Here is a 27,266-nt window from a genome sequence, read left to right on the forward strand (position 1 = left end):
TGCTTAATTTAATCTTATTAAAAAAATACGACTTAATACTATTTTACATATCGATCTCGAAATTGAATCGAACGGGAAGTACTTGATAATCTCAGTGAAATTTAAAGATATCGGTAAATTTATTCACCCAAATGATGTTCCGCAAATCAATAGCAAACATTGCTGTGACAAATTATTACCAAATGTGAAACGATAAATTTACATTAAAAATTTATATTCATTTATTAGGATGCTTAAACATTTAAATAATGCCAATGCTCTGATAATATGTATTGCTTGTTTGTTTGCAGTTTGAATGTTTTAGATTGCTTGAGGAAGAGTAAATGAGAGAATAAGTATTATAAAGAGAATGAGAATAGAATATGCGAACGAGATGAAGAATACTAATACTAAAAAACTACGTAAGAGAACGAGAGTAAAATTATGAAGTGAATAAATAAATAACGCAAATAAAGAAGAAAAATAAAATATTAAATGAATGCAGTGACGTACGATGTACCAACGTTAACCTATTAATCGTAAACTCTGGATAATCTCAATTAAATTGAAAGAAGACGACAACATTGTCCTCTAAATCTATGCATATACATTTTAAATATCTATTAACATCGACTATGGACATTGAACGTAAAAACTGGTATATAATGTACCAACTTTGACCCAACGGGTCACAGGCTTTCTAGTCTTTCTTAAAGTAAGAGCATTAGATTGGGGGAGGGGTTCTACGATCCAAAAATACTGAGCTAAAACTACCGTTTTCTTGTTGAAAGGTACGTGGATGTCTCATTGGCAGTGACGTCTCCCTCTGTCCTTATCGCAGTGAAGAAATAGCAGAAATTTCGGTGTCAGTAAAAAAATAGTATGAATTATGAAATAACCTGGCACAGTTTGAGTAGGTGGTACGTCCTCGACGTCAGACTCATCGTGACTTTGTTGCTATCTGGCTAAGATAAGAGTCTGTTCAGGTTGAGGAGGTCGACCCTCCCAGGCTTAACTTTCTTTTTGAGAAGTAGTTAGATTATCCCTGATCGCCTGAGGCGCCCCTACCTGGGAATATCGACAAGACTACCTAAGCATTTTTATAAGCCAAAGAGTACTAATATCAGTGCGCTGGCTTTTCAAATCCACACTTGATCTTGCGTCTAACATGCCGTGTAATGAGAGATAACAAAAATTATTATTATTGGAAAATATTATTGTATCTTAACGATTACGGAAAATAAATCGAGTATTTTTATTTCTAAATAAAAAATTATTTCTAAATAAAAATACTCGATTATTTTCCGTAATAGTTGGAGTGCGATAATATTTTTCAATAATAATTCATAAAATTTTACTATGAATTGTAGTCCAGAACCGCCGTCATCTTCAGCCATTATCAAAGAATTTCATCTTAGTTAATGACTCAATATTCACCGATTCTTTACCTTGGTATCATAAAAGCGTAAAATCGCCAAATTTATTTAACTTTAATTAATTCTACTCGATTATTTTACGTAATATATATATATATATATATATATATATATATATATATATATATATATACACACACACACACAAAGGGTGACCCCAAAAAACGGGCCCCAACTCTAGTTAGTCCCCGTTTCTTAGTGTTTTGTTCGAATGAAATGAAACTTTAGTCATAACTAGTTTATTATATTCAAAACATCACATCTTTGGCCTTTTTTCTCCGTTGACTGTAAAATGCTCAGAAAAACAATTAAATGTCCTCTAGGTTTTTGGGGCACCCTATATATATATATATATATATATATATATATATATATATATATATATATATATATATATATATATATATAAAATGAATTCATTTAATCACATAAATTAATATACGAAGATATAATTTTATGCGTAAATTTTTAGTATTTACTTCAGCAGTGCTCAATACATGGGTAGAGCCAGGTTATGAAAATATATATGTCACACAGAATATTCCGCGTTTCATTCTTGTGTGAATTCGTAAGGCTTATGCGCTGACGAATTCTCACGCATAAGCCGGACGAATTCTCACGGGAATGAAACGCGGATTATTCTGTGTAGCTTAATTGCCATATTTTCATAACTTACTACACACACACACACACACACACACACACACACACACACACATATATATATATAAAATATAGGAATTACTTTGAAGACTTATTATTTTCATATATATATTTATAGAATATATATAAAATTTTATAAAATATATATTATTATTTTTAAATAATTTTATAATTATAAATTATAAAATTATAAAATCTTATATTCATTTATTAGGATGATTAACCATTAGAAAATATATTTTAAAGTTCGTCAGTATATAAGTGGCCATGTTGTTTATTGTCAATTTTAATAAAATGAATATCTTTTCCGAAACGATCGCACACTCAATTCGATTTTGTTTGTTCATTCTTTTGAAGCTGATTTATAATTTACAATTAGTAATCTTTATATTCAATGGTAATATAGCTCTAGGATAACTATACCTATTGAATTCATCAGTATATCTACAGTATATATATATATATATATATATATATATATATTTATTTTATATATATATATATATTCATATATATATATATATATATATATTTATTTTATATATATATATATATATATATATATTTATTTTATATATATATATATATATATATATATATATATATATGAATATAGTACGACATATATTTTTCATAACGTTTAACAAAAATGGTTTCTTTATTACTCTACAAATTAATATTCTACCTAATGTCAAAGGGAAACATTCGATTCTTTCCAATTTGTTTTTGGAATTATATAAATTATTAATATTGAAAATGGTTTCATACTCTCCTTTATATGATAAAAATATGAATTGGTTTTATTATTTTTTTATTAAAAAAACCCCCAACACATTTGAACCTGATTATTTCTCAAATAATCTTATCACCAGGAGAGAAGAATATTTTATTTGAAAAATCCTGGATTTTAAATGAAATACTTGGATTCATTTCTGATGATTGTCATGCTATCCTTTATACGTGGCAAATGTCTATTGGTTAAATTGTTTCTCCAATTAAACAATGGTAGCTATTTTCATCATAATTTATATACCACACTATTTTTCTTGGATGTTATAACTTAATATTGAAAATACATGCTTAAGATCTACGACGGGGGGGGGGCGGGCGTTTTCACATACTAAAGATAATATAAGAATAGGCATTCCAACATTTTTTAATTATTCCTTAAAAGAAAAGAAGACGAAAACAAACATACAATTCAACTACTTATCAGGCAGAAAGCAACAACCAGAAATAATTTTTAAAGAGTAAAACTCAACAGGGAACCGGAAGTCATTCGACTTTCGGTTTAGCCATTCCACAATAATAACAAAGCAGTATTAACGAAACAACGAGATTAATTTGCTAATGTTTTTCTGTTTTAAATTATAGTTATTTATTATCTATTTACTTTAATTATATATTTAGAAAAATCATGATTAATTTTATTTCGAACCATATGATATATTTTGTTATAATTTAAAACTTTTTATTTGTTGAGATTTTATTTTTTTATTAGTCCACCTAAAATGGGGGGTGGTGGTGAGTTTTTTGTTTTTACCCGCACTGAGTTTTAAAAAAAAGATGGTTCCAGTTGATGAGAAAAGGACTGATCCATCACATCAAACCCAATGTTGCCGGCATCTTCATTTTCGCCTCTGCTAATTCCTGTTCTTTCTTGTTCTTTCTTACAGCTCGGGCCTCACGGGCTCAATCCGTTCAACCATCATCAACTAAAGGTCCTCCTCCACCCGTTGCTCCCAAACCTGGCAAATGCATGAAACATAATCCCAGACCCACACAAGGGATGGGTGACGAGCAGCCTCCTCTCCACTACCGCTCATCATCTGACCAGCTGCGACTCTTGTCCCCTCGTGACCCTTATCATGATGCCAGTGGCTACTGTTCCGACGTAGACCACAGAACAAAAGTATACGCGTTCAAGAAACCTGGGATGTTCCGGCCAAAGCGATTTGTTGCTGGTGCACCGATGAGCCAACCTGTTTTTTGTAGTGATTTGTGATGGGCGGAGGGATAGTTTTTTTTGTGGAAATCCTATTCTGTTTTTACCGTCATTCTCGTTCGCCAAATGCTGGTAAATCACATATGAAGGCCATCATCTTAATTTTTTTTTTATTGTTTGTTAATGTAACTCTCTTGTTTTTTTTTTTTTAATTACTTCCTCTCTTTCTGTTCTTTGCTACGGTTTCACCGTTATGCACAATTCTTTATTTCAATTGGTTCGTTATTTCACTACGCCACGTGATCTGTCCTCATTTTTCATGTGTCGCTTGCTAGCAAATCTACTAAATATACATGTTTAACGTTAAACGTTTATTTGTCGCGTAGTGTGTATATTAATTGCGGATGGAACGCGATGCCCTTACGCCATTTTGGATGCTGAATGTAAAACCAGAACACCAAAAAAGCATAAAATGCTAAAATTTCTTGAATAAGATCGAGATATGTTTCGGACGTTTACTGTAATATTCATTTTCTACCTCGGATATGCTTACAAAAAGTGATAAATGAATTTCTTTAGATGAGAATTAATCATTTTTATTTTATAGATTATTCAAACTATGTTTCTCACTTACGGCAGAATTATGTTCACACACCAAACCGATTGCATTGGCTATGAAAGAAACGGCTGTTATTAAAAAAAAATTATCAACTTTGCTTGATAAAAATTTATTTTTCTCGGAAAATATAATTTAGCATAACTACTCTGGTATTAAATATTAGTATCGTAGCAACATCTGATATCCATTGAGCTTAACCCTTGTCTTTACTTATTTAATCAATCTATATATATATATATATATATATATATATATATATATATATATATATATATATATATATATAAATCATAGCAAGTGCTCGACTGAGTAGTCAATCTCTTGTCTCTCCTACGCACGATTTAAGCAGCAAACACTCGTCTAGCTATAACCATTGTCAACAATTTCCCCCACTCTCTATCTATACCTAAATCTAAACACAAATTCCATGAACAAAGTTTCTTTCCTAGACCTAGATGTTCCTGCTCGTGGAACCATACACTACGGGCTTACTTTCCAGTTGACTACAACGCAGTCGTCTTCAAGTCCAATGTAAATAAGTTTCTGTTGCGCCACCACCTTAAAAATCAAATTCAATCCACCACTATCGATCACTAAACTATTGTCTCACTGACTACCTTACACTCATAAACCCTTATTCTCGAGTGGCCTTCAGGCCGTGATAAGTGGTGACTCTCTCGTAAAAATATATTAATAAAATGAAGCTGAAACCAATATTTTTTAAAGTGCTCAATACGAAGTATAGCTTTATAAATGGATAAAATTATATAAGCATCAGAACAACCTTGTCAACTATCATTTCCAGCTATACCGTAATTGGAGATCTTGTGAAGTAGACCTTTATGCCATACTCTATCAAAGGCCTTTGATATGTCAAGAGCAACTGCCCTAGAAAAGAATCCTCCGTCAAGAGATTCGCTAATTCTATGAGATATAACCGTAAGCACATATGCAGTAGATTTAGCAGAACGGAAACCATATTGCTTGTCACTAAGAATTTTATTTTTGCTGAGGTGGTTGACTACTGCTCTATTTAACACAGATTCCAGCAACTTACTTGTGACGCACAGGAGACTTATAGGTCTGTACCGAGAGGGAGATGAGCGATCACCTGAATTCTTAAATACAGGGCATACTGACGAGGTTTTCAAGGGTGTTGGAAAGCAATTCTCTTTAAGACAACGCTTAGACAGCTTTGTAAGTATGGGAGCTAGTTCTGGTTGAAGCTTTTTTAGCACTCTAATAGGAATGCTGTCAGAGCCAGTTGCTTTTGGAATCAAGGATTTTGATTAGCTTGGCAACAGTAACGTTTAGAATCGCCGACAGTCGTTTGGGCGGTAGAGAGTCCTCCACAGACAGTTTCGCTGTATTATAGCTCTTCAGTAGTACCCATCCCGAGTCAGGAATCGAACCTACAACCATCTAGTTGATAGTGGACAAGTCTAACCTCCTACGGGATCGGCGGTCGCAAACAATATCCTGAAATGTCTATTTATATAAACATTTGACCGCTGCTTTTATAGTGCTCGATTTGTTTTTATTTACAAGCAAAGAGCTTAGTGTCATCAATACTGACGGAAACATTATACTTCGCTAGTGTTCGCACTTTATATTTATCCAGGTATATTGTTAAAATATTCATAAAAAAATCATAGAATTGCGTAAGTTATTTTATTTTTTTACATATAAATTATTATCATTTCTGATGACCCAAAGAAAAAAAAACACAGCCAACGTTGACTTTTTATTACAGAATGATTACAGGCGGCAACTATGTGGTGCTTGTCTTACTTGCTACTTGCTTTCTAACTTTTTCTCACTATTTGAAAAGGTTTTGTTTGGAAGGTAGAAAAAGTACGTGGCGGCATGAAAGTGCATATATTTATTTTTTATAGAAATAGCTGCACATTCGTCTTTATTATAACGTGGAGAATATATATATATATATATATATATATATATATATATATATATATATATATATAAATATATATATATATATATATATTGTAAGTTTTATATATAATTCTTTTTGCTGTAAAATATAGAATTTTAAAAACAAAAATTTATTATTTGAACAAGGAATACACGACATTTAAAGTTTCTTCCTTAATTCGTGGATTTTCGATGTAAGGCTCATCTCTTCAGAGGAAATGTCTTTAGCAAATATTTCTTTATTGATAAAGATACGTTTGCTTTTCAGCAGATACATTAAAAATTAATTTAAAATATTTTAAAAGGAACATTGAAAAGGACATCATTTTAACATGAGTGAACGGGAGAATAGGATTAAGCAAGAAAAACATATGCATTTCAGATACACAATTCGAGTAGTTTTACTTTACTGTATCTTGCATATTAGGCTATTTTATTTGGCTGGGGTTGTCTTATATAAAAATATTTCCGCCTAACAATGTTTTGTAAGACTGTGAACCATGAGATTAATTAATCTGTCATTTAATTCATCGCTTTGTTCAGATATATATGGATGGAAGGAAAGAGAGAGAGAGAGAGAGAGAGAGAGAGAGAGAGAGAGAGAGAGAGAGAGAGAGAGAGAGAGGGATAGAAACAAACCTTGAAATTATTTTTATTATCTCCATTCTGATTCCAGACCTTACCAAATTATAACACCGCCCCATAGCTGGGGCTTCTGCCCCACCTAGAAAAACAGTTTTCCAGTTGATAAAGATAATGAGGAGACTTGATTCTTATATTCAAGAGGATGTGATTAAGTAAAGAAATCACACAAAGTCTACCCCTTCCCCCCAGGTATATAAAAAGACAAGAACTGATAAGAGAGGACCCAACTCTTGGTGCGGGTGCAAGTTCAGAGTCCCACGAGCTGTCAGCATATTTGCGGCGAGGCGTTAGGGTTAGACTGTTATTATTACCTGATACCGATGTGTACAGCTCTCAGGGCGAAAAAAGTACTTCTAGTGATGGTGGAGAGTAAGAGAGGAAGATAGATAGATAGATAGATAGATAGAGAGAGAGAGAGAGAGAGAGAGAGGGAAGGGAAAAAGAGCATAAGAAATAGAGAAGATGAGAAAGAGAGATAGAGAGAGAAGGGAAGGAGGAAGGGACAAAGCAGGAAAGAGAGAGGGAGGGGGAGAGAGGGAGAGAGGTGTATATAGAAAATATCCGAGAGAAATAGGGCAAGAAGATAAGTGATGAGAAAAAGAAATACAATGACGAGAGAGAGAGAGAGAGAGAGAGAGAGAGAGAGAGAGAGAGAGAGAGAGAGAGAGAGAGAGAGAGAGAGCAAGCAAGCAAGTATAGAAAAGTAAGTCGTGTCCATATTTGGCGTCGGATGCTGAGCATTGCCAGCGCACCAAGCACGCTCCTACACCTCGTCTCAGATTACTTCTGCTATCATCATCGGGTGGCGCGGACCGGTTTGTCTGAAAGCCAAACACAGTCGCCCTTCGCCGTTTATTTACTTTATCAGCTGTTCTCGCTTGCCAGAGAAGAATTATTGCGTTAAGCAGTTTCCATAGCACAAAAGAGTTAAACGTTATCAACACCCGATTCGTGAAAATTCCAAGAATCAGTGCGAATAAATTAGCAACGGAAACATAAAATTATATAACAAATACCTTTGTTGCTATTTCTCTATTCACCACTCTACAATAAAGACCAATGCGTATTTAATAGTACAGAAATAAATATATAACCATCCCGTCACAAATGTTAGCGACTAATAAACAGCGAGTAATAGTTTCAGGAAAAGGAGAAAGCAAATAGCAAGTCAGACAACAATCATCTGTCGCCTGAAATGAATTCGAAAAAAAACCAAAAAAAAACAACAAAAAAAACAAAAACACCCTTTACCTATTTCCATAATGAAACGTTTCTTTCTGTTCTCTTTTTTTTTCATTTTTTTTTCTATACTGATTAATACATTTTTCTTTTTGTCTTCCTAAATATTTCCAGTTTGAGACGTTTTATTTATTTATTCTTTTCTGATATCTATTTTTTAACTTTAGCAATTAAATGAAGTGCGAACACTGGCGGAGGGTGTATATTCCTAATAAACGAAACAATCTGGGTAAAACCGAAGTTTAGTGGCCTGAACATAATGCGATGAATAATTATGTACAAGTGATAAACATTGTTTTATCGTTTTTGTTTTTGTTAAATATTAATAAATGCGGAACCATTTAGAGTTAAAATCTAGTTAGTATTACGCTTGTAATTTGAAGAAATACACATTTGAAACGTGAACATGTGCTGAAATAATCGCTAAATGCACTACTTCCGGTTTCTTTTTTTTTGTTAAAATTTCGAATATTTTAACATATTTATGTATTTTAAACGTATTTTACTTTTAATACTAAATAAAATTACACTCGAAATACTTTATCATTTACTAATATTAAAAAAACAACAACCCAAAACAACAACAAAAAAACAAAACAAAAACAAGGTAAAACAATAATAAATAATAAATTTCTTTCATTTACCACCATGACGAAGAAAAAATGCATAAAATTTTGAAGATGCCGTCTATCTAATATTGCGTTGTAAGTTGGCTTGTAAACGTTTTTCATACGTATTTTATTTTAAAATATAAGGTAAAGTGTTTGTCGCCTGTACGCAATTTTTCATTGCATAATGTTCAGGCCACTAAACTATAGTTTTACTAAATCTTCGCAAAAAAAAAATACGATTTAAATTTCATGCCATGCAGAAAAGTTGTTGTGTAGAAAAAATATTATTTTAGTCTGGAAATTCATCAACATATGCGACAATCTTTATTCATTTATTGCGGACTTTTATCCTCATCTTTTGGTTGTTGTTTCACGACGTTTCGGCCAACTATTCTTCTGGCCTTCGTCAGACGGGAGAGGAACCCCGAATTCCTCTGGCCTTGTCGACGGGATAGGAACTCCGAATCTCCTAACTGCATTCTCAGCAATAACTGCCTTCCATCGTGGTGAGACAAAAAACAACTATGGAAGGTAGTCATTGCTGAGAATTCAGTTACGAGATTCCGAGTTCCTATCCCGTCGCGGTTACCACCTGACGAAGACCAGAGGAATAGTTGGCCAAAACGTCGTGAAACAACTGTCAAAAGATGAGGATAATAGTCCGCAATAAATAAAATGAATAAATAACACTCATCTCAATAAACATTCCAATTGATTAAAAACGTATCTGTTTGTAATATTGCCACACTCGTCAAGAACATTGATGCTAACAAAGCAACTGGTCCTGATAGTGTTCGGTCCTTGAACTGCTCCGATCCTAACTTGGCCTTAATCAATCTGAATGGCTCTCGTCTCAAAAAGCTTACTGTTTTGACAAACTACTGAGTCTGACCTTGACTCCTGACTTGAAATGGAAGACTCGCATCAAATTTGTAGCCGAGGTAGCTGTAAAAATGTTTGCATCATTCTATCGCTCCAGAAGATATCTCCCTCCAGACACAATCCTCTACCTGTATTAGAGCCAGATACGTCCTAAAATAGAGTAGTGTTGTCACATCTGGACAGGAGCTGTTCAGGGCACCCTATCATGCTTTGATAAAGTTCAAAACCGGTTTAGAAATCTAGTAGGTCATACCCTCTTTGCAACCTATTTCCGACAGAAGAGACGTCGCTCTAGCGTTATTTTTATGGCAAGTTTTCGTTTGAACTTGGATCTATGGTACCCTTGCCAAACTTTCACAAAAAACACGCGCCTAGCTACAAATGTTATTAACAATCCCCCACTCTCTATCTGTAACTAAATCTAAAAGCAGATTCCATGAACAAAGCTTCACATTGGTGGTACCCCGTTTTGCTGGCCTGTTTTTAAGCTAACTACAACATGGCCGCCATAAAGTCTAATCAAACCAAGTGTTTGTTTAGTTGTTCCCTTAAAATCAACTAAATCTACACAATTCTCATCACTTATGACTACTATGCTTTTGTCTCGCTGACTACCGTACACTCATTAATATTTATCCCCGAGTGACATTTTGACCTTAATAAGTGGTGACTTTCTTGTAAAAAAAAGATATGAATTGATAAATACTGCGCAACTTTCAGTTTTATTAAAATATTTTCAATCGTTTTGGGAATCATATTATGAGCACACGCTCTCATATGAAAATTCAAATATTTCAGATTTGCATAGAATTTGATTCATAATCGTTAGACAGCCAATTAAGCAAGATGCCCTGGTTTTCAATTTCTTTTTAAGATCCCTCAAATTGTAGACATCTTTTAGAATCAAAGTCAAGTAATGGATTCTGATCAAAATTAGAATAAGGATTCTAGACATTAGGTATAGTAGCATTTGTTGACTTTAATCTTCGTAAGGAGACAAGGAGACATAGAGTAGTGTAAAGCTACTTTTGCCCGGTTTGGTACGAGCATATATATATATATATATATATATATATATATATATATATATATATATATATATATATATATATATATATATATATATATGCGAGGAATACACACATGTGTAAACAAGTTCTTACGTGATGGATTTCATTTGTTCGTGTTATCCTTCAATCTAAAAGCTTTATTCATCGAGTCATTCGTTTCAGTTTAAAAAAAAAACTCCATTCAAACGCCTCTTGCCTCACACTCCCACGCATGTCCACCCCATTAACGTTTTTTCATTCTTATCCATTACTGATTTATCTCGTGGACGTCATTTCTTTCTAGTCATGAACGCACTTTAATACAATTCTTTACATGTTCTTTTTTATTCTTCGTTGGCGCACCAAGCAATTGTCACGTGCATCTAATGTTGTTTTTGTTTTTGTTATTGCTATGCTTTAAGTTTTTGTATTTGTTTTCTTGAAGATGTTCTCTGCCTGCATTTATCTTATGTCTTACGTGCACAACCCAGAATGGAGCCATTATGAAAACACCTTCACACAATCTGCGCGTTTAGCGATGAAAATTATTATTTTTATTATTATTAAGACATTAATATAGTTTGCTTTACGCATTGTTTAGTGTGTATATAAAAGGAAATCCAGATTTGTAGAAGATTATACAATGCAGAAGTGGACGCATAAACACCAACTGAAGCAAATTAACACTTATAATGGTGAAATAAGCTATGCAGGTTTACCTTTATTTAAATAATATATATATATATATATATATATATATATATATATATATATATATATATATATATATATATATATGCCGCCCGGCATTGCCCGGTCGTAAAATACGCTTAAATATGATATTTTGATTAATACTGATTTCATATTTATTATTATATTATATTGAACCTAATATATTGTAATGGTTTAAAAAGTCAGAAAAAAAAAGATGACTCGTACACCACCACCAAGAATCGAAACCAAAACATTTAGCTTACGATTACTTTTTCTTTGACGGTAATGCCTGAGCTATGAAGACATGTTTGCTGCAAGGCTAAAAATACAAGCATGAACCAATAGCTATTACGTTACGCATGCATATTCGTAATGACGTCGTTCGACGTTCACCTGGTAAATTCCATTATTTTTATTTTCACACTTTTGTACCGATTTCCCCCGGTTAAAACCCAAATATAAAGTTTCGCATGGGTTCGAATACCATATATATTAAGTTTCATGTCTGTAGACCAAAAACTGACATAGGAGTTTGGTAGGCAAAGTTTTTGAAACAAAAATATATACGCACACATAAATATATGTAGAAAGAGATTTGTGTTTACTATAACCATTTTATGGAAATATTACGCAAGCATAAATAATGTAGAATATCTGCATGAATATAATTACACGTAATAGCAAACTAAAGATCATTATCCTATAGAAAAACCGATAAAACTAAGAGGGAATAATTTAAAATAGAAGGTTTAAACGGATATGCAAGTTAGATCTTTTGCAGCTGAATGCAATTCCACGACCCACATATCACGAAGTTGTATTTTCTTTTTAAATAAATAGAAAGAAGGGGTTTTAATATAAATATCAATACACACAAAATTGATTATCAATACGCGCAAAAGAAACAAATTTAAAGGAGTATATATATATATATATATATATATATATATATATTTATAGGATTATATATATATTTATAGAAATATGTATATATTTATAGGAGTATGTATATATTTATAGGAGTATATATATATAATTTATAGGATTATATATATATATATATATATATATATATATATATATATATATATATATATATATATAAATATATATATATTTCTGTACTGTTGATTTCCGAAAGGATGAAACACTACTGTCTGTAGGTATTTAATAATTATTATAGTAAATAACCACACACACACACACACACACACACACACACACACACACACACACACACACATATATATATACATACATATATACATACATATATATATGTATGTATATATATATACACATATATATACATAAACATATATATATATAGTGTTCTTACTTGCGTTAGTATAGTCAGGTGGAAGATCTGTATTGTTAGATTTCGAGAAATTGACCCTCGTCAGACATGTATTCGATTTTCAAACGTCCATTGTAAAATCATTTGATATATACATGTAAATTATATATATATATATATATATATATATATATATATATATATATATATATATATATATATTATATCTTAATGTGCTTCAGTTTGTCTTTATCCGTTAACCTCTGCATTGTATAGCCTTCTATAAATTCAAATTCCTTTATATTCTTCTTCTTCTTCTTCTTATTATTATTATTACTATTAGTAGTAGTATTAGTAGTAGTAATAGTAGTAGTAGTAGTTGTAGTATTTAAACATTTTGAAGTTCTCTTAATTCGGAAAGACAGGAACAAAACTGTTATATAGATAACAAAGTCTATCTAGTCACTAGAGAATGAATTCCCTCAATCATTTTTTTTTGTCTTTAGAAAAAATGCTGTTGAAATTTTCATCGTGACAGACTGACAGAATAACTATTTCGATACCAGCGACCGACAAATCTTCTTATTGAGAGATAAATAAATCAGTATTCAATGAAAATGCTGTTTCAAGAAAAAAAGTGACACAAAAATAATATATCAAACTTTAGCATGATAAACTATCGAAAATGTCATTTCAAACTTGAGCGCGACAGACCAATTAAAAATATCGTGATCAACGAAAGGAAATGAGATTTGTAACTTGGGAGCAACAAATCCGCAAACATGTTACTTCAAACTTAAGCGTGATAAACAAATGAAAATTTCTTTACAAACCAATGAAATTTCTTTACAAACCAATGAAAACTTTTTTTTACAAACCAACGAAAATTTTTTACAAAATATAAGCATCACAGATCAACGAAAATGTTATTTCAAACTTAAGCATAACAGATTAAGGAAAATCTGAATCGTCCAAAGATGCTATTTCAAAAATAAACGTAACAAAGTTAACTTAAGCGTTACAGCTCGACCAGCAGATAGAGCTTCACGCGCGTTCAGTAATGAAAATGTCTTTTGAAACGGAATCTTAACAAACGAAGCCACTCGTAGAAAAGCGTAGTCGCATCTCTCAACTGAAAACTATCGTTACGAAAGAATCTCAAATGTTATCTACGAATTCACCATAGTTTTTTCTTGGCTTTAATATTTCTGAAAAAGGCATATATTAAATAGAAACATCAAATCAAGGCTATTTCACACGGAAACATTTTCCAGACATTATATATATATATATATATATATATATATATATATATATATATATATATATATATATATATATATATATAGTCACCCGTAGACAAAAGCTGTCGCTATATTACAGCTCTTCAGTGCTGCTAAACTAGAACCTCTCTCTATTCAGGATCAATTCTTCAACCATCGAGTTGATAGTTGTCAGTTCTAGCCATTAGACCAGCTGAAGGAATGCTCATAAATAACACCTGAAATGTCTATTTTTATAAACACGTAAACAATTTGTGTTTTTACAAAGAGCTTTGCATTACGCTAAGAAGCAGTTTAAGACATCATCCAAAAGCAGTGATCTCCCTAAAAAAAGTGGGGCTTATATAGTCACCCACAGACAGATGGTTCCGCTGTATCATAACTCTTCAGTGCGGCTAGACTGTCATATATTTTAGCAAGGTTCGAACCAACGAGTCGTAAACTGTAATCGTTAAACCCATTGAAAACTTAACTCGTGTACATATCCTAAAATAACGCATAGACATCGTTTGGCTCCTATATTTCATAATTGGTTGATAAAGGAGAAAATCTCCGGAAAAGATCTCGCTTTCCAATGGTAAAGAAAAATCTCTCTCTCTCTCTCTCTCTCTCTCTCTCTCTATATATATATATATATATATATATATATATATATATATATATATAACCATATATTAAACCGTGTTTTTGTAATGTACGAAATGTTGCACGCGTTTGCAGTTTTCTATAATTATTTTTTTAATTACATCTAATAACATCTCTCGGTTTGATGATTGTTTTGGCACAGCGTTTTTAAGTCACTAGCGTTCATACCAGCTCTGTCCTCAAAGCATTGAAGACAAATATTCATTTCGCAGTCGAACAAAACATCAGACATTGCACATATAAAGTATTTCAGATCTTTTAGATAAAGTTTTCTGACTATTAGTTATTGAACATTTTACTGCTGATACATAATCTATTCATTCTTCAGAAGGGTTTGAATCTTTGAACAATTCAAATTGACCATAAAACAATGTTATACATGGTAATAAGTGTCATCTATATAGCAAAGCATTTCTAGAGATTAACAACACCAAAAAATGTAGTTGATGTTCACATAGGCTAAAATTATGATTGCTAAACATATGCGCAATGTGGCAAATAATCGCGTGGAAATACCGGCTCTCGTTAGATCGCAAAAGTTAAGCAACGTGGAACGTGACCAGGACCAGATGGGTGACCATTTGGAAATGTTAGGCGGTGTATATTATCTTTTCATGGCTGGGATATGCGTGCGACTGGAGCCAAATCTTTTTTCCTGGAACATTCTTTTGAGGTCTGTCAACAACCAGTGCTCACTACAGTAAAATCTAGAGACTAAGCTGATTGCGGATGAAACTCAAAGTGCAATTCGTGTATCGTTGTGATCGAGGTGTGACAGGGTGCACTGTGTTGGTGAAAGAGCAATGTTCTATTCCTTGTTCGTGGCCATTTTTTTTTAAATTCTTCCGTCAACCGCACCAATAATGCCATGTAATATTCGCTATTGATCTTCGACTTTTCTCAATAGAATTAAAGAACAAAATATCTTGCAAATTCTAAAATATGGAGGCCAAATCCTTTCCTGTTGATGTTTACATTTGTGTTTATTTTGGACGGCTTTCACCTACCGCTGCACATTCAGCTGACTGTCGATTTGACTCTAGAGGAAGGTGGGGTATCCATGTATTATTCATTGTCACATATTAATGCAAAAAACTCTTTTTTATTGCATTGAAACAATGCAACCAACGATCTGAATAGTCAACGTGTTGTTTTTCATCGACTGCGAACAGCCCGAGACCTACTTTCAACTCAGCTTTTTCATTGACAAATGTTCATGAAAAATACTGACTACATGAAAGCCTTCTCATATCCACACATCCTTTAATATCTCACGCAATCGTAATTTACAATTAGCCGGACAATTAGCCGGACAATTAGCCGGACAAATTGTGATTACTGCTCAATTTTGAACGTTCAGTAACATTTGTGTCTGTACAACGACTAGGTTTAAAATCAGCCTGCCATCGCTTAACCGTTAATTCTGACGAAGCAGCTCGAATAACACTTTTCAATCCATTGCTTTGTTTGAACAGTATTTTCTCCCATTAGAAAGCAATAATTTATTAACGCGTGAAATTCAGGCTTTTTAATTGTTTTGGTTTTTAATTGTACTTTGAAAATTAGTAATCAGATTTGACTTAAATTTTGACATGTGAAGGTTAGTATGGATTTTAAAAAATTAATGACGTCATCTATATAACAGACCCAGGACTTATTAGGTGAAGTGTTATGAACACACACACACACACACACACACACACACACACACACACACACACACACACACACACACATATATAATGAGGACACGATCCTACGGTATGTTATAAATCTGTTTATGTGAAAAACTCTGCATTCCATATGACGTTTCGAGTTATTAAATACCTTTTTCAGCGATGCAAAACATTTTTTTTAGCTTTTGCGGCTCTAAAGAATTTATATAATATTCTGAAACGTCATAGCAATTATTTTTTTTACATAAAACTAGTAATCTTTATACCGTATATTTACAAGGTCTCTTAGAAGGCCTTTTTTTTATCTTCTTAAGGTGTTGTCTATAAAAAACTGTAAAAATCTTATTTATTTTTCTTCATCTTTTTCAGCGTCAAATTTATAAAGCTCTCTTGGCAGGTTTGTATATTTTATTTGATCTTTTTACATTTCCTGTTATGGGATAGAAAGAGCGAGAGGTGCGCTAAATAACGAGAAGAATTGAGGGATATATATATATATATATATATATATATATATATAATATATTTTAGTCATCGACATACAGTCCTGTTTCGTTGTTTCACAACTCATCAGTGCCGCTAGACTAACACCTATCCCAAGCCGAGGATCGAACCTAGAACCGTCGTGGTGACAGTCGGCAGTTCTACCCCCTGACTACGGAAGCGGTGGCCGAAATTAATCTGTCCGAATGTCTATTTAAATAAACATCCGTCCGCCACTCGTAAAGTGCTCAAACGTATGTTTGTAAACAAACCGCGAGCTTCGCATTCTTTCAGCTAAATTAAATAGCGAGTGAGATTATTTACGATAGTGCTCAACCCAAGAGGGGGGCTTTATAAAATATATTTTAGTCATCGACATACAGTCCTGTTTCGTTGTTTCACAACTCATCAGTGCCGCTAGACTAACACCTATCCCAAGCCGAGGATCGAACCTAGAATCGTCGTGATGACAGTCGGCAGTTCTACCCCCTGACTACGAAAGCGGTGGCCGCAATTAATCTGTCCGAATGTCTATTTAAATAAACATCCGTCCGCCACTCGTAAAGTGCTCAAACGTATGTTTGTAAACAAACAGCGAGCTTCGCATTCTTTCAGCTAAATTAAATAGCGAGTGAGATTATTTACGATAGTGCTCAACCCAAGGGGGGGCTTTATAAAATATATTTTAGTCATCGACATACAGTCCTGTTTCGTTGTTTCACAACTCATCAGTGCCGCTAGACTAACACCTATCCCAAGCCGAGGATCGAACCTAGAACTGTCGTGATGACAGTCGGCAGTTCTACCCCCTGACTACGGAAGCGGTTGCCGCAATTAATCTGTCCGAATGTTTATTTAAATAAACATCCGTCCGCCACTCGTAAAGTGCTCAAACGTATGTTTGTAAGCAAACCGCGAGCTTCGCATTCTTTCAGCTAAATTAAATAGCGAGTGAGATTATTTACGATAGTGCTCAACCCAAGAGGGGGGGCTTTATAAAATATATACATATATATATATGCATGTATATATACATATATATATACACATACTTATATATATATAAGCATGTGTGTGTGTATATATATATATATATATAGATAGATAGATAGATAGACAGACAGACAGATAGATAGTGAGAGAAAGAAAAAGTGAATTAAAAATATTTTTGAGATTTAAAAAGAAATCTTCAATTTTGAGCTATATTAGTTGAAATGAAAAGAAACGTGATTGGCTGACAAAAAAAGGAATAGGTAGACTACACATTTGTAATATAATTGTTCTATATTATTTATTGGTTGCATTTTGCATTTTAACAAAATGTGTGCCAATAGTACATACACATTTATAGCCGTGGTTTTTGTTAATCAAACAAACAACTTGTTAAATCAACATGTCTTTGGTCGACATTCCATTCCATCCCATTGTTCACTGACCTCAACTCTTCAATCGGAATGTAGGGTTCACGTTATCGCCTAGCAATCAGATTTAACATCTGGTTTTGCCCGGATCCCGAATTTGCGTGTATACGATTCGATGTTTTCCCAGCGTTGTCCATCATCTATGCAACACATTATCAAGGCAATAATGAGAGCAAGAAAATTGCGGGTGTCGTAACTCTGTTTATATCAATAGAAAACAACAAACATACAAAACATAAGAGGAACAACGATCAGCTTGTGTGTTGTAATTTTTGTGATTGCAAGTGCGTGCATACATTGTTCATGACGATCAAAGATGGATAAATTGCTAATACATTTAAGTACGTTATTCAGGTTGTACGAATCTTTTAGATGCTTTTAGAATGAATATGGCAGTTTATAAGGATGTACAAGAGTGATGTTTGTTTGAAGTTTGTATGTTGGTGCTCATTTGTAGTTGCTATTAATTATTATTATTATGATTATCATTCTTCTTCTTATTATTATTGTTGTTGTTGTTGTTGTTGCAAATCTAATTTTGCATAGAGGTCACAAAGGTCATACCTAAGGATTTAGAATGCAATAAATCCTCGTTAGTGGATGTTACCTGGGGATTGTGGGTTTTACATCCAAGATCAACAAAAGCAAGGCTCAGCGATTAAATGCGAAGTCGGACAAGATCTGATTAAGAACATCTCATTTCTGGTAGTGCCTGCGTAGACCTTTTTCTGGTGCAAAAGTAAATAATAGGTTGTGGAAAAGATGGTACGAGATGCCTTCACAAATTTTGCAGACTTTTTTCGTATGGGAACTTTTATTAATAATACACACATGACACTTTTATTGATAGTACGCACATGAAACTTTTATTGATAGTACACACTTGACACTTTTATTGATAGTACACACATGAAACTTTTATTGATAGTACACACATGAAACTTTTATTGATAGTACACACATGACACTTTTATTGATAGTACACACATGAAACTTTTATTGATAGTACACACATGAAACTTTTATTGATAGTACACACATGAAACTTTTATTGATAGTACACACATGAAACTTTTATTGATAGTACATACTTGACACTTTTATTGATAGTACACACATGACACTTTTATTGATAGTACACACTTGACACTTTTATTGATAGTACACACTTGACACTTTTATTGATAGTACACACATGAAACTTTTATTGATAGTACACACATGGAACTTTTATTAATAATACACACATGAAACTTTTATTGATAGTACACACATGAAACTTTTATTGATAGTACACACATGGAACTTTTATTAATAATACACACATGACACTTTTATTGATAGTACACACATGACATTTTTATTGATAGTACATACTTGACACTTTTATTGATAGTACACACATGACACTTTTATTGATAGTACACACATGACACTTTTATTGATAGTACACACATGACACTTTTATTGATAGTACACACATGACACTTTTATTGATAGTACACACATGAAACTTTTATTGATAGTACACACATGAAACTTTTATTGATAGTACACACATGAAACTTTTATTGATAGTACACACATGAAACTTTTATTGATAGTACACACATGAAACTTTTATTGATAGTACACACATGAAACTTTTATTGATAGTACACACATGAAACTTTTATTGATAGTACACACATGACACTTTTATTGATAGTACACACATGACACTTTTATTGATAGTACACACATGACACTTTTATTGATAGTACACACATGACACTTTTATTGATAGTACACACATGACACTTTTATTGATAGTACACACATGAAACTTTTATTGATAGTACACACATGACACTTTTATTGATAGTACACACATGAAACTTTTATTGATAGTACACACATGAAACTTTTATTGATAGTACACACATGACACTTTTATTGATAGTACACACATGACACTTTTATTGATAGTACACACATGACACTTTTATTGATAGTACACACATGAAACCTTTATTGATAGTACACACATGAAACTTTTATTGATAGTACACACATGACACTTTTATTAATAATACACACATGACATTTTTATTGATAGTACACACATGAAACTTTTATTAATAATACACACATGACACTTTTATTGATAGTACACACATGAAACTTTTATTGATAGTACACACATGAAACTTTTATTGATAGTACACACATGAAACTTTTATTGATAGTACACACATGAAACTTTTATTGATAGTACACACATGAAACTTTTATTGATAGTACACACATGAAACTTTTATTGATAGTACACACATGAAACTTTTATTGATAGTACACACATGACACTTTTATTGATAGTACACACATGACACTTTTATTGATAGTACACACATGAAACTTTTATTGATAGTACACACATGACACTTTTATTGATAGTACACACATGAAACTTTAGTCTCCTTTGAAGTAATCTCCTCCAGCTGCAATGTACTTGTTGTACCATTCCAACAACCTCTGGAACGCGCCATGGAAGTCTTCTTGTATGAACGTGTCAATAACTTCGTCACAGCCTCTTTCATCTCCTCAATTGTATCATAACGACATCCTCTAAGGTTTTCCTTTAACTTAGGGAATAACTAGAAGTCACACGGAGCAAAGTTTGGACTACAGGGAGGGTCTTGATGCCAATCTTTGTCAAATAGTCTGTGACAAAGATGGAGTTGTGGACTGGCGCAAATTTTCTGCATCTTCAGTTCCCCGTGAATAATTGTGTGTACAGTTCCCACACTGACATCAAACTGTGCACTTATTGTCTCTATAGACACACGACAGTCCTTATCCATGAAATTCTTTATTTAGACAATCAACTCTGGGGTTCTGACTTTCTTACTCAACCCACACCTCTCATCATCCCTGACAGACTGCTTTCCTTGAATCACTTATGCCACTCAAAAACTGGTGGCGAATTCAGGCAAGATGGTCGAAAAGCAGTCTGAAGCATTTCCATACGTTTCAGTGCCATTTTGACAAAGTTTAAAACAGTTTATTGCATATCGTTCTTCTAAAGTGTCCTCGCGTCTAGATTGCATTTGAAATTCACCAGCTGTGACAATCAGGCTTTAGTATGGTGTATTCCAATTCCTGCTGCAGCTGTTCATTTCAACCTGAAATCATAAAAATTGGCCAGTCATCTCATAAGATGTAAAGAGTCTGTACAAAAAGTCTGGAAATTTATTGAAGGCACCTCATATAATAAGCATCGTTGGAATTGTAGGCCAGAATGAAATCAGCGTGTAATGCTTGGCTTTTGTAGGGAGAAAAGGTTAAGCTTCATCGGCTTTCATGGAGTATATTTCGTAGGCAAAGCATCATTTGAGTTGGCAGCCATTGGACACTTTTCCAGATGCTGGATCTTACGTTTCAAGATAATGCCTAGTTATTATAAAAAACAGCATTCAAAGAACAGGTAATAAACTAGTACTAATAAAAAATACATAACCAACTCCATTCAAGTGAAACGAACACGATTTTATTGTGAAACGTGTTTGCATAAACGAACGTGTTTAATTATCGGCTGCGTTTACTTTGAGAAACGAACGATTTTCCGCTGATAAAAGAATATTTGAATTATTCGAGCACACAAAGCGACGTTTCATTTTAATGCATCGCTGACGTCGGTTCGTTAAAAGATTACGTCAACTCAGATAAGCCGTCATTTTCTGTTGCATACAATCATCTTTTAAACAATGGCGAACAATATGAACTGAGCGTTGAATGGAAATTCCATTGAACAAGGATAATAAAATTTTTCCTCTGCCATACTTGTTCAAATCATTTCATCTTTGAATTATCGCGCTTTCGTTATTCTCGTGAGACTTACGCTTGGGAAAATCTTGCTTCCGGTCGAGTTAGTAGATAAAATTCTATTATAAGCGAAACTGCAATTCATCATTTATTAAAAAAACAATTGCGAGTAATTAATGTCTACTACAACATAATTACGTTGACACACCGATTCTGATTAGATCATCGAAGTTAAGCAACGTTCAGAGTAGCTAGTACCAAACGAGTGATTATTTGAGAATACCAGACCACAGGGGGAAAAAGAGAAATATCCCCCGAAGAAAGGAATAAAATCTTCCTTGCAGATGATCAACTAAAAACTTCAGTCTGTAGTGCACCTGACTTTGGCAGAGATCGTCTTTCGAGTGTCTTTCGGAATAGCTAAAAAAATAAACCACACGACGTTTAATATGAATTTGGGTAAAAATGCTTTAATGTTTTAATGAAAAAAAAAATGAACGGGCACTCACACAAACAGTTATGCATAATAAAGTAAAATAAATAAAATATTGAAATAATAGAAGTGTCACCAAATAACAACAGTTGCCAAAAACACAGAGTTTTGTGACTGAAACATGAGAAATACGAGAGTTTATAAAACATTTTATATAAAAAATAATATAAAAGTTACTTTAATGCTAGTGAACGTTCTTAGTCAAAATGTTCATATGTTTGTGTTTTAATATTTGGCAGCGTGGTATTGTGTATGTGTGTGCGTTTACCTTTATTCGTGTAGTGCTATATAGCTGCACATGAGCTGTATATGACATGTGAGTCGCTGAGTTCTTTTGCCTTGCCATCCCGGTGCAAAGGCCAGAATGAAGCGTTAAGTGGACGTTCTTGGATTCCTTTCATTCAGCCAGTTGTTGAAGGATAACTTTAGTTTTGGCTATTTGTCACCTGGCTTTATAGAAGTTTCAAACTTAGCACTGGCTTATTACTTTCGCATGCACGTGTTACATTTTGGAGGTCTGGAAAGATTTCATTGGTTTAAAATACATTTATATTAAACTTACTAGCGTTGTGGAGTGAGGAGGAAAGCAAAGTCCAACGAAATAGATAAGGAAATAGTGTAAGCAATTAGAACCATTTTAATTTTAGCGTTCGTTGCAATCATTCCACGATTTAGTCACTACAAAACACGATAACGTGAAGTCATTTGCAAAGATCATCGAAAGACGTGGAGCGTACTGGAAATCTAGAGAGACTTGTTGTCACACAGACTTCAGGGATCACGACCAGTTATTATCAGTTATAAATCGCTGGTGATGACATGTGTGAAAACTCCTAGTGATTTCAATTATTATTATTAATAATAATAATAATAATAATAATAATAATAATAATAATAATAATAATAATAATAATAATAACAAATGAAAACTGCAGAAATATTAAGGAAACCCCTTGAATGCAGAAACCACCACACATGAGCTACATATACAAACTGGACATATAGAAAATGCTACAGATGTAAAACACAAAGAAACATCACATGGAATCATGAAAACTGAAACGGTACAATTGTAACCTTATGCGGCTCTGCGTTTCGGCCTCCCCCCTTTTGTGTGTGTATGTCACCATAAACTGGCACCACACCAAATAAGTGAGGAGGGCCAAGGAAGATGAAAAGACCGAGAAAGGGAGAGCACTGGCCAGACCTCTGATGGATGAGTGCAAAGAAGTCTGGGATCTTAGGGAGGTTTATTACTACCCAAATTCCAGTGAAGACCAATGGTTGCTACGAATGAGAAATCAATGGTAAGCGGTTCTTGCGATAACGCAAATTCTTTTGTAAATGTTATCGGAAGAAGTGAAGAGTACTGGAAATCTGGGGAGACTTGTTGCCACAAAGACTCGAGAGAACACCACAATTTTTCTCAAAGAAAAATCTTTGATGATGGCCTGTGTGACTACTCCTTGTAAATAAAATAATAATAATAATAATAATAATAATAATAATAATAATAATAATAATAATAATAATAATTCTGATTTCGTTTATCAACGTCTCTCTGAAAAGGGATGAGATTCATTTCCAGAGGATTTCCCTCAATCCCGGCTCCAAACCAAGAGCTTCAAAGATCAATGGTTTTTCTAAGGATGTTGGTGGTACCTACAATAGCAGAGGTCTGAAAGCCACCTAAAACATCGGGGATTTATAGTTTTTTCAATTGTCCTTCCAGACGACTTGATACTACTCCTAGTGTACCAACTACGACCGGGATTATTTGTGTTTTAACCCCGTGTATACACATTATCTCCAAGGCCAATGGAACATAATTCTCATTTTCCTTCTCTCTCAAATTCCTGGCCATGGGTACTCAAAAATCTGCCAGTTTTTTTTAGACGTTGTCAATGACGACCAAATCCGGATGATTATGTTCCAATTGCTTGGTGGTTATGACACTTTTGTGCCACCATACCTCTACCTTGCCATCCTCACTTGTTCTCACTTCATCAGGCACCTCAAACCATTTACCAGCACACCTCACCCCAACCCTCTTACACACCTCCCAATATATCCGGAGTCCCATGCGATCGTGCCTTTTGCGGTACTCTCTCTGGGCCAGTCCACTACACCATGCTGCAAGGTGCGCAATTGACTTTGAGGTCTTACCACAAATCTGGCATTCTGCAGCAACTTCCTCCTAGAACCACTTTTTTTTAACAATCATGTTCCTAATGCTTGGTCTTGTGCTACACAAACAAAAGCTTCAGTACTCTTAGCCAGATACCCAGCTCTAAGCCATTGCCATGATCTTTCATCAGCCACTTCTGCTATATCATGGAAGAATTTTCCGTGCATTTTCTTCCAAGCCAGTTCCTCTGCCCTTTCTCTATCCATACGTTTCACATAATCAGACTTGGTCTCACATACCTCCACTTCATTGGCCACAACCTTAAGCATCCATTCCTCACTTCTAACCACATGCTCCTGAACGACATCTCCTCAGTTCTAACACAATCTTTTACACTTTTCAATCCTCTCCCACCGTATTTCCTCTTTTGATACAGCCTTGCTACGAATAATAATAATAATAATAATAATAATAATAATAATAATAATAATAATAATAATAATAATTTTGATTTTATTTACCAACGTCTCCCTGAAAAGAGATGGGATTCATTCTCAGAGGACTTTCCATCAATCCCGGCTACAAACCAGGAGCCTAAAAAAATCAAAGGTTTTCCGAAGAATATTGGTGGTCCCTACAATAGTAGAGTTCTGAAGGTCGCCCAAAACATCGGAAATTCGTAGTTTTTCAAATGCCCTTCCATTATTTATGTGTTAACCTTGTGTATACGCCTTATCTTGGAATGCCAATGGAGCATAATTGCTCCAATTCTTGTTCTCCTTTTCTTTCACATTCCTGTCCCAGGGAACTGAGAAGTTTATAATTTGCCACTTTCTGAAACCTTATCAATGACGACCAAATTCGGACGATTATGTTCCAATTGTTTGTTTGTCATGACACTTTTGTCCCACCATACCTCTACAGTGCCATCCTCACTTGTTTTTACTTCATCAGGCACCCCCTCAAACACTTCACCCCAAACTTCTTACCAATCTCCCAGTATATCCAAAGCCCCATGCGATCGTGTCTTTTCTCTCTGAGTCAATCCGCTACATCCTGCTGCAAGGTGCGCAATTGACTCTGGAAACTTTCCACAACTTCGGCATCTTCAGCAGCATCCTTTCCTAGCACCACTTTTTTGAACAGTCGCGGTCCTAATGCTTGCTCTTGTGCCTCAGTACTCTTAATCAGATACCCAGTTCTCTAAGCCATTGTCATGATCTTTCATCAGCCACATCTGCTACATCCTAGAAGTTTCCGTGTATTTTCTTCTTAGTTAATTTCTCTGCTTTTTCTTTGTCCATGCGTTTCACATACTCAGCCTTGACCTCACATACTTTCACTTCATTGGCCACATCCTTGAGCATCCACTTCTGACTTCTAATCACATACTCCTTCAACGACGTCTCCTCAGCTCTAACATAATCTTTCACACTCCTCTCCCATCGTCTTTCCTCTTCTGGTACAACCTAGCTATTCTACTTCTAATGTGGAATATACCAAACATTGCTAAAACTTTTCTTGTTTTGATATCCATGGTATGAAATTCCTTGTCAGAACATTCTAAAATTACCTCTATATACCTAAAACACTGACTGCCCATGCATTTACCGCTTTCATCAAATTTCCTCCGTAAAATTTCGATTTCGCAATTAGCTTCATCCTTCGAAGTTACTCCTTCTTGATTTTCTCTTTCATCTCTCTGTTCATGATACATACACCCTCCAGCACTCCTAAATACTCCTGCTTTAATAATAATAATAATAATAATAATAATAATAATAATAATAATAATAATAATAATAATAGTAAAGAAACTTATTATTTTAACTATACAAAGAGAATGTCTTAAGATATGTCATAGTTTATAAATATTCTAATGACATGAAGATGGCACAGTGGATAGAGACAGGTCAGAGAATTAGCCGGCCAAAATCGTGGTGTGACAAGAAGGCTAGGCGAACTGTGAAAATGAGAATAACAATCCGCAAAAAATGAATACGCAAATTATGAAACCTCATCTAAATGGATTCCAAAAATATAAATAAAATACTATAATAATGTCACCTTTCTGGGTTTTTAAAAACTTTTTCACTAAAATATTGTGTACCTGAAGCATATTCAACAATTGACACTCAGAATGGCGACATGATTCACCACTCTTATTTACAAAAAGCGGCGCCAACGATTAAATCTATCTCATTTGAACAGTGAAGGATGCGAGGAGACGTAATTATGACTTATAACCTCATCAGCATTGTTCGCGATCCTCCTACGTCTCTTGCTATGATCGTTCGTTTTTCAAGCATATCTACCATT

The 27,266-nt window shown here is 33.8% G+C and overlaps 1 protein-coding gene across 6 annotated transcripts in view; it reads left to right on the forward strand.

Annotated features, from left to right (window-relative positions):
- Positions 1–27,266, forward strand: part of LOC145265412 (uncharacterized) — a 305,510-nt gene that overhangs the window by 277,060 nt on the left and 1,184 nt on the right. For 3 of the 6 annotated variants that reach the window (XM_080121241.1, XM_080121240.1, XM_080121242.1), the window contains 2 exons: positions 3,755–4,155; positions 16,988–17,015. In XM_080121241.1, the coding sequence (XP_079977367.1) occupies positions 3,755–4,083 (329 nt within the window). In that variant the 3' untranslated portion in view covers positions 4,084–4,155; positions 16,988–17,015. The remainder of the gene's footprint in view (positions 1–3,754; positions 4,156–16,987; positions 17,016–27,266) is intronic. The other 3 variants (XM_080121244.1, XM_080121243.1, XM_080121245.1) reach the window with 1 other exon arrangement.

Source organism: Euprymna scolopes, chromosome 40, assembly GCF_053919585.1.
Source record: "Euprymna scolopes isolate OS-2025 chromosome 40, ASM5391958v1, whole genome shotgun sequence".
NCBI classification, from domain to species: domain Eukaryota; kingdom Metazoa; phylum Mollusca; class Cephalopoda; order Sepiida; family Sepiolidae; genus Euprymna; species Euprymna scolopes.